Raw genomic sequence first — 13,804 nt, 5'->3', positions numbered from 1 at the left:
ATTCTTTCCATCTATCTAGCACACTACTGGCACCAGTCAAAATATTTCCATCTCTATCCTTAATCACCCTAACCTGCTGCACATCCTTCCCATCTCTATCCCTCTGTCTGGCCAACCTGTATAGATCCTTTTTTCCTTCTTTAGTGTCCAACCTGGCATACATGTCATCATTTGCCTCTTGTTTGGCCTTTGCCACCTCTACCTTTGCCCTAAATCGCATCTCCATGTATTTCTTTCGCCTCTCCTCGGTCCTCTTAGTGTCCCACTTCTTCTTAGCTAACCCTTTTCCTTGTATGATTTCCTGTACTGTGAGGTTCCACCACCAAGTCTCCTTTTCTCCTTTCTTGCCAGAAGATACACCAAGTACTCTCCTACCTGCCTTTCTGATCACCTTGGCTGCAGCGGTCCAGTCTTCTGGAAGCTCCTCCCGTCCACCGAGAGCCTGTCTCACCTCTTCCCGAAAAGCTGCACAACACTCGTCCTGTCTCAGCTTCCACCACATGGTTCTCTGCTCTGCCTTTGTCTTCCTAATCTTCCTCCCCACCACCAGAGTCATCTTCCACACCACCATCCTATGCTGTCTAGCCACACTCTCCCGTACCAATACCTTACAGTCGGTAACCTCCTTCAGATTACATCGTCTGCACAAGATGTAATCCACCTCCGCGCTTCTACCGCCGCTCTTGTAGGTCACGCTATGTTCCTGCCTCTTCTGGAAAAAAGTGTTCACTATAGCCATTTGCATCCTTTTTTTCAAAGTCTACCACCATCTGTCCCTCCAAGTTCCTTTCCTGGATGCCATACTTACCCATCACTTCTTCATCACCCCTGTTTCCATCACCAACATGTCCATTACAATCTGCACCAATCACGACTCTCTCGCTGTCTGGGATGCTCAGAACTACTTCGTCTAGCGCTTTCCAGAATTTCTCTTTCACCTCCAGGTCACAGCCTACCTGTTGGGCATCCCCACTAATCACATTATACAGAACACCCTAAATCTCAAGTTTCATCCTCATCACTCAATCGGATACTCTTTTCACCTCCAAGACATTCTTAGCTAACTCTTCCTTTAAAATAACCACAACTCCATTTCTCTTCCCATCTACACCATGGTAAAATAATTTAAATCCTGCCCCTAAACTTCTAGCCTTACTGCCTTTCCACCTGGTCTCCTGGACACACAATATATCAACCTTTCTCCTAATCATCATGTCAACCAACTCCCGAGATTTTCCCGTCATAGTCCCAACATTAAAAGTCCCCACATTGTTCTAGGCTCTGTGCTTTCCTCTTCTCTTTCTGCTGAAGAACCCGCTTTCCACCTCTTCTTCTTCGACCCACAGTAGCTGAATTTCCACCGGCGGCCTGCAGGTTGATGGTGCCGGTGGCGGACGATGTTAACTCGGGCCACGACCGATCCGGTATGGAATTCTTTGGATGAACGCTTTGTTTGGCAAAGTTTTAAGCCGGACGCAACCCTCTGCATTTATCCGGGCTTGGGACCGGCCTACAGTTTGCACTGGCTTGTGCCCCCCATAGGGCTGCATTACTCAATAAATACCATACCATCAAATTTTTCGTACAGCGTCGCGGGCATGTCTATCCCAGCTGACTCTTGGGCGAGAGGCGGGGTACACCCCAAACTGGTTGCTAGCCAACGGCAGGGCACTAGCAATGGGCACGGCAGTTCCTTTGAGTGTACTGAATCATGTGAATCGGTTCATGAAAAAGATTCGTTCACCGAATCATTCAAGTGCTTCCTCATTCAGTGAATGATCCATCCCTGAGGTTCACGGTCACTCAACATGTGCACCGAAGGACTATGCGTTGTTGTTGTCATGTATTGTAAATTAGGAAAGGCGGGGAGATTTAAAAAAAAAAAAAAAAACTTCATAATTATTTTATTATTTCAGGGGAAAAACTCAAGATAATTTAAGACTTTTCAAATAATAATAATCTTTTAAAATAATTTTTACATTAAATGCAAATAGCATAGATTAATGGTAAATCTGCACCTCAAGCACATTAGTAAATATTTCCGCACAACATTTAGGTCAATTATTGCAAAATGTCTCATTTTTTAAACACTAAATCAAGCTAAACAGGAGTTAGTTAGCCAACAGGGACAAAATTTAGCAAAACTTGCGAACGCCTCAAATTTGTGCGGGAAGATGAACTTCAAATGTCAACCGAATGGAAATAATATGATAAATGTTCACTCATATCGTCATTTTCAAGAATGAGTCATTTAAAAAAAGCTAGTAGCTACTGTAATGTTGAATTGGAATTACTCTTACCTGTGTATTTAACTCAATTTTACTTTCAAGTTGTGCGCATGTTCGGTTTGTGGATGTATACGTGATTGGGCGATCTGTTGCTTCATCCAATCAGGAGACGGTCCAACAGAGGCGGATTTCCTATTGAAGATCATAAACTAAAGGACTACGCTTTTGTGTAAAATGGAGCACTAATATAGTTTGCCTTCAAAAGGAAACATACGATATATTAATCGACGTCTAGTTGTCGTCTTTGATATTTTGAAGGTTAAATAAATCAGACCTAAGCTAAATTGCCTCTATAAAATAAACCGGCTCACTGCCCGTGCATTACTTTGAATCCAAAGACGTGTGCGGTAATGACTCAAGATGGCCAGCAGGTAGCAGCAAAGTTAAAAACAACAACAACCACAATTCACCTGCCTGAACGTGAAATTCTCTTGCGACCGAGACGTTTATGGCCACATTGTTACTGCAGTAAAATCCTGTACGACTAAAATGCTGTCATGTTCTAAAAATATTGAATTTATATTTAAATGTTGTTTGTTTATTTCTTTAGAAGTGATTCAACAACGGCAATATGTGGGGGGAAATGATATCAAAGCCTGGTAGACCGATTTTTGATGTTGAGATGGATGTCAGGAGTGAATAGAAAAAAAATTAACAGAATAAGAAATGAATACACCAGTGGGTCGGTGCAGAAAGTACAAGAAGCAAAACTGGTGTTTTGGACATCTGATGAGAAGAACTGAAGGATAGCATGTTGGAAGAAAAGTGATGCAGATGGAATTACAGGGGATTCAAAAAACAAGGAAAACCAACAACCAGATGGAATGACTGTATTCAATCAGATCCAAAAGAGAAAGAAGTGGATGAAAAGAGCACCTTTAACAGGAACATTTGGAGAAAGCTCATACAAAATTGCGAACTTGAGTAGTGAAAAGCCAGGAAAGGGAAGAAGACATAACGATTTTTAACACAACATTTTTTTTCAAGTTAAAAACACCATAGGGTGAAAGAAAAATGGTCATGTGCGTTCCTACTGCTATTCTTGCGTGCTGTGTACTGCAGATGGCCAACACAGGATATTACACACACCTAAACCATGTTCATGGCAGAATGGTACCACAAGGCATCGACAGATGGAAAATGCTAAAAATCTGGTCTCCTTTCATATTGTAGTGAAGTAAGACAAACACTATCAAACTATCCTAAATATTGAACAGGTTGAACATTAACAATTGTTGGCCCGACCGTTTTCCAAGCAGATCAGGGAGGAAGAAAAATCACTTTTAACACACCCCACACCACAGGATAATACTCAGAGACGGCTGATAAGGTGTTTGCTTGAAAAGATGAAAAACCTGGCATGACTAGTGGTATTTTATAAAAACAACAACAACACAACAAGTTGACTCGTGTAGAGCAACTATGCCAGCATCAGCAAGCTTCCTCATTGGCTGTTATTCAGTTCTGCATCACAATTACAGAGTCCGTGGCTCGGCCCAACTCAGTGTTGACCATACACACAAGGATTTGTAAATAAACTTTTAACATTCACAATCGATCGCTAATGAAAAAAATCTCTCAACATACTTCACACCGCAGGATAATCTTTAGAGACATCCAAAAAATGTCCCTTTGCTGACTTTGATATGAAGGGGTGAAAAAAGGCAAACATTAGGCCCGATAATCGGTGTGGGTAACCTGCTTTAGAAGCACTTAAATTTCCAAACTTCAAAAAACTAAGACAGCAGACACATATGAACACATTTCTGTTTTTATATTAGGAAAATTAAATATAAAGGGTGGATTCGGAATAGTATTTGACACTAGTGGGGGTTGGGGGGGATTGAAAAACACACAAGAAAATATACTTTTTTTTTTGTCCCCCGACTCTACTTGTTGTTATCCCTGATGGTCACTTAATCAATGGGCTGCTCGGCTGTGCGGTCCATAGGCTGATGGTTCTGATGATGAGCCACTCCTTCTGGCCAGCTGTCACCACAATGCGCACACAGTCCACATCGAAGCCGATTTTGCGGTCCACGTCCTGGACCTCGACCCTGCCGCCTCTGAACTCCCCCAGAGTGATGTAGGAGGCGCACTGGCCATCCTGCTTGCCCTCCGTGCGTCTCTGACCCACTTCCACGGCACCATGACGGAGGATGTCATTCTGTCTGTCTTCGGAACCAGTGGCGATCTTGATCCTGCTGATCTTGGCAGACTTGTTGAAGACCACCACGAAGAAGTCCCCGGTCGACGGCGGCTTGCCCCAGAAGTACTCGTCCACGGCGCTGTAGGCCTTGGCGGCGGCGTAGCTCTCGAAGACGGCGATGTTGGTGAAGAGTCGGGCCGGCGGGTTATCGGGAATGTCTACCGCGTCCTCCTCGAAGTCGTCATCCTTCAGCTTGTTCTCGGCACCCTTGTAGGACGAGTAGTAGCCCATATGCTGGAAGAGCGACGGCTTGAAGCGAATCACGTCCTTCTGGGCCAACAGGCCGCGGAAATGGATAAGCAGCCAGTCGCACGGCATCTCCTGGTAGAACATGAGCAGGAAGTGCGCCAGGCGCGGCAAGTCCCGCGCGTGGTAGAGCTTCCCGATGTAGCCCAGCTTGGAGAACTCCAACATCACCCAGTAGGAGCCCTGCCGGGAGGCGATCACCTTCTTCAGCGCCGTCAGGAAGTTACGAGAGCAACGCACGTCGTCCTCCAGCATCATGTAGAAGTCTGAGAGGTTGGTACAGAAGTTGAGCAGGAAAGCGTAGTCCACGTTCTGCTTGGAGCGGAAGCGCACCCGGTCCTCTGGGTCGTTGTAGTTCCTCTTCAGGCCGTCCAGGGACGGGTAGTACTCCTCGGGAGCCTGGATCACCAGTAGGCGACCGGCGATGATGTGGTGCGAGAACTTGCGGCTCATTTCCTGCAGCAGGTTCTCGCACCACAGCGAGTCGAAGTCGGCCAGGTGGACCACCACCACGATCTCCTTCAGCTCCTCGTAGCTGGACTGGTCGAAGATGGACTTGATGGTCTCCAAGAGGTAGTTCCCTCGTTTCCTCTTCACAGACGACAGCCCGATGGTCAGGTACTCTGGCGACAAAAGGGAACAACGTATGTTGATCATATTTCGACCGTTTCACAGTGAAGATTTCTGAGGACAGAAAGCTAAATCTGGGCCTACATGGTACAATTTGTGTTACTTTTACATTTGCTGCAAATATAAAGATTCAAACCCTGGCGTGCACCAAACAAATGCACTGTAGCCGATGGTCAGGTACTCTGATGATGACAAATCACACAACACATCAAATATCCAAGCAACATCATCACAGCAAGAAAGACCCACTTTTCCGCGCCAGAGGGAATCCCGCCAGGTAGCGGTACGTCACATTGATGATCCCCGAGAAGTTGGACAGGTTTCTGAAGGTGTGGATATATTGCTCAGAGTTGGCGGGATGCATCAACGTCTCACCCAGCTGGTGCTTTTCTGCATCCTGTTGGGGGAAAAAAAAAAAACTAAAAATAATAATCACACTATCTTGGTTAAAAACATTTCATTAATAATAATGAAAAAATAAAAACATGATTTTTATGATTTTATGGGGATGGCTAAAACAGGGCCCAGTGACGCACTTTGGAGTCCGGCATGAGTCGGCCCTCTCCCACGACATAAGAACTTTTGCGCCTTCGTTTGCATCAGCAGTTATCCAGCGCAATCGCAATATGCAATTAGCTAGCTAGCCATCCCTACACCCCGAAAGTTTATTTTCCCTTTGGATAGTCCACTGGTGGAATAGTGAGTAAAGGCGGAATAGTGAGCAGAGGACACTGCCTGGCACTTATAAGACTCACCAGCACGTATCTATCCATGTCTAAGTAGAGGTTGAAGAGCAGCAGGAAGGCAACCAGGAAGCCCAGCAGAGGCAGCATGGATCTCTTCCTCAGACACCTCATCTTGTCTGCAGACTTCCACATCAACCTCAGCATGCCGCCTCGCACTACCGGGAATCATGACAAGGAATTCCAAGTTAGTCATTCATGCTCATCATCAGTTTTCTTGTGTGGGGCGGAGCTAAGCACTCTGCTTTCTGTTGATTGGGCGATGGCCGCCTCTACGTTACGATGCATTTGTGTCACAGTGGAAATGGGATTTACCTTTCAAAAGGGTACTGTGCCAAACCACACAGGTGATCCACCAAAATGAAAGTTCTTGGCCAAAACCGAAAACGAGGAAACCAAGGCCGAAAACCAAAACACATTCCGAAATTATTAGTGAAATTGCATTTTTGGCTATGACTGCAGAGCTGTCAACCAAGAGAAAGTCACTTCCAGAACAATTTGTCTGAATTACCATATTTAAAAAAATATCTCAAGAACATTACCACAGGACAGTTACTGCTGTATTTATGTAATCAGATACAAATATTTAATTCAACTCAGTTTCAATTATGTCGCGCCAAATCACAATAAAGGTTGTGTCAGGGCACCTTACACATGGAGCAGGTTGAAGACCACACTCAAAGATAATTCTGCATACTGTTCAATTGCATAACATATTTACTCTATAATTGTAATCGTAAATACATTTTGGCTTCAATATTTGTTATTTGAATGCATTTATTGCATCAACCTTGTCATGGTGGACGCAGTTTCAGCCTGAATCTAAGTACAGTATATGAGATTTCAGCGTGTCATCGTTAAAAGACAAATCTGTCTCTGGACTAATTATCCTTTCCCGATTCTGTTTTCAACCATAGTAAAGAAAGCAAGTCTTTTAAATGACATTAATCAGATCTCAAAAGTCAAAATTAAAAGTCAGCACAATTTTTCATCATTAATCTGCCTGGAAAACAGTCAGGGCCAACAATTGCAACTGTTAAATCTTATCACTATTTAAAGCGGTGTTCACACACATAAAATCATGCCAAATTTGAGCATCAAAGCCCGACTGTTGGATGTCTCTAAAAATTATCCTGACCAATCAGGCCTATCTAATTGGTGTGGAGTGTGTTAAGAGGGATTTTTCCTCCAAATCTACCGGAAAACGGTCCGGGCTGACTATCCATCCATCCATCCATCCATCCATCCATCCATCCATCCATCCATCCATCCATCCATCCATCCATTTTCTGAGCCGCTTCTCCTAACTAGGGTCGCGGACGTGCTGGAGCCTATCCCAGCTATCACCGGGCAGGAGGCGGGGTACACCCTGAACTGGTTGCCAGCCAATCGCAGGGCACATACAAACAAACAAACATCCGCACTCACAGTCACACCTACGGGCAATTTAGAGTCTCCAATTCATGCATGTTTTTTGAGATGTGGGAGGAAACTGGAGTGCCCGGAGAAAACCCACGCAGGCACGGGGAGAACATGCAAACTCCACACAGGCGGGGCCAGGGATTGAACCCCGCACCTCAGAACTGTGAGGCTGACGCTCAGACATAGTCGTAATCGAGCCAAATTTGGGCCTGATTCCCTGCCACTTCTGATCATAGTCAGCTAAAGTGTGATGATTGGATATCTCTGGAAGATGATCCTGAGCAATTATCCTTTGGTGTGGGGGCCTGTCAAGAGGGATTTTTCCTTCCTGGTCTGCCCAAAAACCAGTCGTGCCGACATTTGTAAATGTCAAACGTCAATATTAAAAGGTGTAGTATTATTGGGCCAAATTTGGGCCTCGTTCCCTCCCACTTCTGATCTAAGTCAGCAAAAGCGCATTTATTGGATGTCTCTGAAGGACGATCCTGAGTGATTATCCTGTAGAGTGGGGTGTGTTAAGAAGGATTTTACCCTCCTAATAATCATGGAAAAACAATCGACACAAACAATCGTAAAACAAACATACCGCTAATAGGGCCAAACTTGAGCATTCACCCCCCACTCAAAGTAAGTAAAGGCCTTATTATCCTGTGTTTAGTATATTCTTCTGTGGTGTGGGGTGTGTTAAGAGTGATGTTTTTTTTCCTCCGCAATCTACATGGAAAAAGGTGGAAAAATTGCCAGGTTGACACAGCATCCCGCAATGAGATACTGTATCTGAAGTGATGATTGGCAGGTCCACTTTGAGGGTGGTTACTTATGCTAATTGGAGCAATTGCAACTCAAAAGGAAATCAGGATGAATCATTTTGTGTCACCTTTGTAAAGAACTTTCAGAAGAAAACTAACAGGAATAGAACATTTTAAACTAATATAACGTTCATGTGCAGTTGAGAAATGTTTTTTTCCCCTTGTTGTTTATCTCCTCTGACTGAACGCAAACCACGCACGATTCTGTGGTCGCTCACAATACATTTATATGGAAATTAAGTCACGTCCATGAATGAATAAAGCCGCTTGTGTTGACTCGACTTTATGATATCTCTGCCATCTTGTTTGTTTTATATCTTTGCTTCCGCCTCCATCCGATCACCATCTTCTCCTACTTATTGATGACAATGGCGGGCGGGTCTGAACGCCAATCATCTTTTTTGTGTTTAATGGTGGAAAAGGGAGCCAGCGTCAAGGTGCCCTTCATAGAGACGTTTAATCCCGGTTTGCGTGGAGAGCGACACGTGGAGGACCCCTGCACTCTCAGCACAGACTCATCAAGATGGATGACACACTTGCTGTAAACGCAACTCATGTGAGGTGATTGATGCTTTGGCTTTGCTTTGACTTTGCGGGCTGTCGGCTCACTGCGAGAACGCATCAATAACGTGTTGAGCCTCTGCTACAACATGGACGCACACAACACTGTGGACGGGGCCCGTCAATCTACTGGAATGCTAAGTGTCGCTAAAGACACTGTCTCCACAAAACGCAAGATCTGAGGCAGACCAAATAGGAACAATAAAGTTCCCCAGAACGTAAACATTGCGGAGCAACCCCGCCAGTCGACTGGAATTCTAATAATTACTAAAGATGCTCCCTGTGCGATCACACACTTCGCAAAATGTAAGATCGGAGGCATGCTGGGTGGAAATAAGTTGCTGAAACAAAAGATGGACGCACATGACTTTGTGGAGCGATCATAGTCTACAGGTGAATGATTATTGTTAACGACACTGTCACGATATAATCTAAGACTGGAGGCAGACTCAGACGAACAAATAAGTCATGGAGCTCCCTGTAACATACAGTCAACATGGACACACACATCAATGTGGAGCGGCCGACTTGGCAAACTAATACAGTAAGTCGCCGGAACCTAAACATGGACCAACACAACATCATGGTGCAATCACATGTCAGAATCTAAAGGAACCCTGAGAGACTCTTGTTATTCAAATGAAACATCCTGGTTGGCCGTTATTCAGCAGGCCTCGGGGCAGAGGACTAAATAATGTGGGTCAGAGCAACCACTGCCGAGGAGCGTCTATCCTCATTAGCGTCAGCTACAGCAGCCTCGACCGCTCCACGTTAAACACTCTGCACCGCATTGAGTCCACCCAGCAGGGTTACTCTGATCAATATGGCATGGAGGTGAAAACAGGAGTTCAGAACATTTACATGGAGGCAGGGTATCCCCTGGACTGCTTGCCAGACAGGGTCAGAGCATATATAGACATACAATGGACTGGTTGCCAATCAATGTCTGCCTACATTTAGGCTACGTTCACACTGCAGGGTATGATACCCAATTCGGATTTTGTGTTAAGTCTGTTATTTTTATGTACCAACCAAAACCAACTGCTGTCTACCTTTGGCCAAGGTACAGCGAGGGATCCTGGTTAAAGTAAACCATTTTCAACTCAAAAGAAAAACATTTATGGAGGGAGAAGTGCCAGCATACTCTCTCTCCAATTCAATAGATGGTTTTCAAATAAATTGGATTTTTTTATTTGTTGGACTATTATTTGGAAATAGCACAGAGAGTAATGATTTGATTCCGATTTGGAAGTTATTCGTTACTGTCAATACGAATCAGATTTTAGAGGGCGAGTCTGAGGCCAAGCACTGACAAAGGACTGGTTGCCAGTCAATGTTAGGGCACATTTAGATGAACAATATGCTACGTGCTGATGAATGTCATTGCACATAAGAATTCGTCGCCTTCCAATGTCAGACCACATAATAATAATAATATCACAACTAGATACCCAATGTCAAGGCACTTAGAGACAAACAAGCATTCACACTCACATTCACACCTATGGACAATTTAGAGTGTAAATTGTCCATGGGTGTGAATGGAGAGTCTAAATTGTCGGTGTGTATGAATGCAAGTGAGATGTCTATTTGTTTATATGTGCCCTGCGATTGGTTACAGACCGGTCCGAGGTGTACCCGCCTCTTGCCAAAAGTCAGCTGGGATAGGCTCCAGTTCACCAGTGACCCTAATGAGGAAAAGTGCTACAGAAAATGGATGACTGGATGACAGTTAACAATGTTAAAAAACGAGAAGCGTGAGATACACGTGAGCCAACAACGGTGTCAGAACCGAACATTCACATTCACGCTTCCATGCGAGTAGGTTTCACAAACGTGTGAGGAAGCAAACATGACCCATTTTCCCGTTCAATGCGGCGAAGCTGCTTTTTAAAATGCAGCGTCCTCGCTCTGATGGCCTTTGGCTGCTTTTGCGAGCATCTCGTCACAGGCGTTGTGCATTGTATATACGCTACAGTGAACATCTGCTATTGTGAATATCGAGTACAATGTACAATGCTGTTCCTGCCACAAATCAGAATCGTCTTTATTTGCCAAGTATGTCAAAAAACACACAAGGAATTTGTCTCCGGTAGTTGGAACCGCTCTAGTACGACAATAGACAGCCATTTGACAGAATATACTTTGGAGATTGGAGACATGAATGTATTGGGGATGCATTGCAATAAAATGTGGAACTTGTTTTCAATGCCACATGACTCACTGCTTAAATAAAACTGTTTGTGCCACTACAAAAAGTGTAGTCCTCAGGGCGTGACCATCACACACAAAATATTTGGCCTCGCTAAGTTATTAGTTTCCCGGTTCCTGGCGATACATCAAACTCTGCCCACAGGCAATGACAATATCATTTTCTTAATGCAGCGTCACCCATCTGTCTAGTATAAGAGCTTTAAATATTGTAGCAATTGGACGAAAGCACAAGGACAAATTGGTCTTTTCAAGTGCCTTGAAAATGGCCAAACCAAAATAGCAGACTTCCTGCGTCTCTTAGGCCATGGATTCTTAAGACTATTTTGTGGGTCCACTCATGATAGTCATGCCTACCAAATTTCATGTTGTCAGTAAAATTGTCTTCAATTACTACATTTTAAGTAAAATTCCAGGGGGCACGATTGAACCAATAGCAAAAATATGCAAAATTGTCCATTGCAAACCAAAATGGCAAACTTCCTGTCTTTTCAGGCATGGCTTCTTGATACTTTTTTGTGGGTCTACTCATGATGGACATGTCTACCAAATTTCATGTTGCTTAATAAAACTGGCTTCAAGAGCCGAATTTTCACCAAATTTTGAAGTGCTTCACTGAACCAATAGTGAGGCATCAAATTTTGCTGCCATGCTCTTCCCACCAACAATGACAAAAACTGTAATGTTTCACAATTTAGCGTGATCCACTGTCTAGTATAAATGCGTTAAATTTGGTAGAAATTGTGTTATGTTCTGTTTGAACTGTTTCTGGCAGATTGTTCTCGCAGGTGTACCTAATGAAGTGACCAGTGAGAGTCTAATCCAAGGGTGCTCAAGGGACAGATGTGATTTTTGAAAAAAAATTAAATGTCTACGTAAAATAATTTATTTCAGTAATTGTAAAATGACATTTTTAATTGAGTTATTTATAAAAAAATTATACTTAATTTAAATTATGCTAAATAGTTCATTGTATTTGAATGCATTCTCATTTTAAAATTATATTATTTATAATAGATTAACCAATTGTTGAATTACACAAACATTTAAATTCTTCATTTACTATACTAAAATTTTTGTTAAGAAAAAACAACTGACCAATTGAAATTGTTTGTATTAATTCTAAAATAATTAATTATAAATGCATTCATTATAATTTATTAAAAATTAATTATTTAATAAAATATTTTTTTTTAATCTACAGAATATATATAATAGATTATTTTATCAATATTTATTGTCATTAACAATGAATCAAATTAACTTATTAATTACATATTAAATACATAAAACAGAAAACATAATTAAATACATTAAAATTTACAGATTTTTGAAAAACAAATATTACAGCACTCTTGATAATGTAAATGTGGGCCAAAATAAAGAATAGAGCGGGCCATACCTTTCCTACCCCTACTCTAATATGCAATTTTATCAAGTAATCTGCTACGTCAAATCACTTTTTGGCCACAATCTGCATCAGTATGTGCTGCTTTGAAATGCAAAAATGTGCGAACGCTGACGCAGTCTCTCTAAGCAACGTGTGTGTGTGTGCGTGTGTGTGTGTGTGCGTGCGCAATCATCAGCGAGTAAACAGCCGGTCGTCGGTCCTCCCACTCAGAGACTTTTAAAGCAACTGCCGGCTTGTATGTGTTTACTTATTCATCAAAAGGTGTTGGAGGGGAAGGAGGAGGAAGGGGAAGCATGCAGTTAGTTTCGCTGTTTCCAGCAATTACTCTCATCCCGCTGATGCATGAGGGAGTATGTCTCTTTAAAAATGGATGCTACCCCACGCAAGACTTGGACTGTGATGGCCAAACAGTGAAAATAAATGCCTCTGTCGTCATTGGATCTATATGAAAATATAACCGCTTCTTCTACACCCTGGCCAAAAATGCAATTGATGTAATCATTGGGTGTAATTTTGGCATAATTGTTTTACTGTTAGTAAGCAAGTACTTAATTAATAAAATAAGTAAGTAAAGAGCAACAATTAAAAGATAATTGATCACGTTACTGAGGAAAGAACCAAAAATAAATGCTCAAATCTGCACTATAATTGCTATCACCACAGTCGTAGGCGTAGCTTCTTTTTGGTCCGGTTTTATATTAACATAATTATCTAATAATCTAACTGACAGCTTTTTTATTGATCTCTTAATTTTGGCGTAATTCTGTTACTAACTAATCTATCAGCCAATCTACCTAACAATGAACCAACTAACCAATCAACCAACCCACTAACTGCAATCAAAACATGATTGCTCAATATACTGAGGTGACAAAAAAAAAAAAAAAAGCTGCACCTTTATTTGGATCTGTACCAAAATGTAAAAATGTCTTCTTTAGTCCAGCCTAATTCCTAGACTAACAAACTAACTACTAACAGCAATCAGAAACATAATTGCTCCCTTTTTACGGAGGTAAGAAACAAAAAAAAATGAATGCCCCGATCTCCACCTTCATCCAGACTGGCACCAAAATGTAAAATGTTTTCCAGCCGAGTGTACTTTTTTTGTGCGTAATTCTGCATGTGTTGCGCGCGTCCACTCATGGAAGACTGCTGTGTCTCATGAATAATTCACAAGGAGATGGAGGAGGAGCTTCTTTGTCTGACAGGGAGACGACAATAAAGGTATTTTATTTTATGAGAGCTGCTTTCTGGTCCATCACAGCTGCGGGATA

The 13,804-nt window shown here is 42.6% G+C and overlaps 2 protein-coding genes across 2 annotated transcripts in view; both read right to left on the bottom strand.

The window, feature by feature from the left end:
* Positions 1 to 3,647: 3,647 nt before the first annotated feature.
* Positions 3,648 to 6,263, bottom strand: LOC133478213 (alpha-1,3-mannosyl-glycoprotein 4-beta-N-acetylglucosaminyltransferase C-like). Its single transcript, XM_061773992.1, has 3 exons — positions 6,129 to 6,263; positions 5,623 to 5,770; positions 3,648 to 5,366 (listed from the first exon to the last, which is right to left on the bottom strand). The coding sequence occupies exons 1-3, from the start codon at positions 6,261 to 6,263 to the stop codon at positions 4,201 to 4,203; spliced, it is 1,449 nt and encodes a 482-aa protein (XP_061629976.1). The 3' UTR covers positions 3,648 to 4,200.
* Positions 6,213 to 13,804, bottom strand: part of borcs5 (BLOC-1 related complex subunit 5) — a 28,306-nt gene continuing 20,714 nt past the window's right edge. The window contains exon 6 of the mRNA XM_061773997.1: positions 6,213 to 6,274. The gene's annotated coding sequence lies outside the window, so the exon portion shown is untranslated. The remainder of the gene's footprint in view (positions 6,275 to 13,804) is intronic.

The sequence above is a fragment of the Phyllopteryx taeniolatus genome, chromosome 5, assembly GCF_024500385.1.
Source record: "Phyllopteryx taeniolatus isolate TA_2022b chromosome 5, UOR_Ptae_1.2, whole genome shotgun sequence".
NCBI lineage: Eukaryota > Metazoa > Chordata > Actinopteri > Syngnathiformes > Syngnathidae > Phyllopteryx > Phyllopteryx taeniolatus.
The sequence above is the reverse complement of the archived record's forward strand: the minus strand, read 5'-3'. Positions and strand labels throughout refer to the sequence as shown.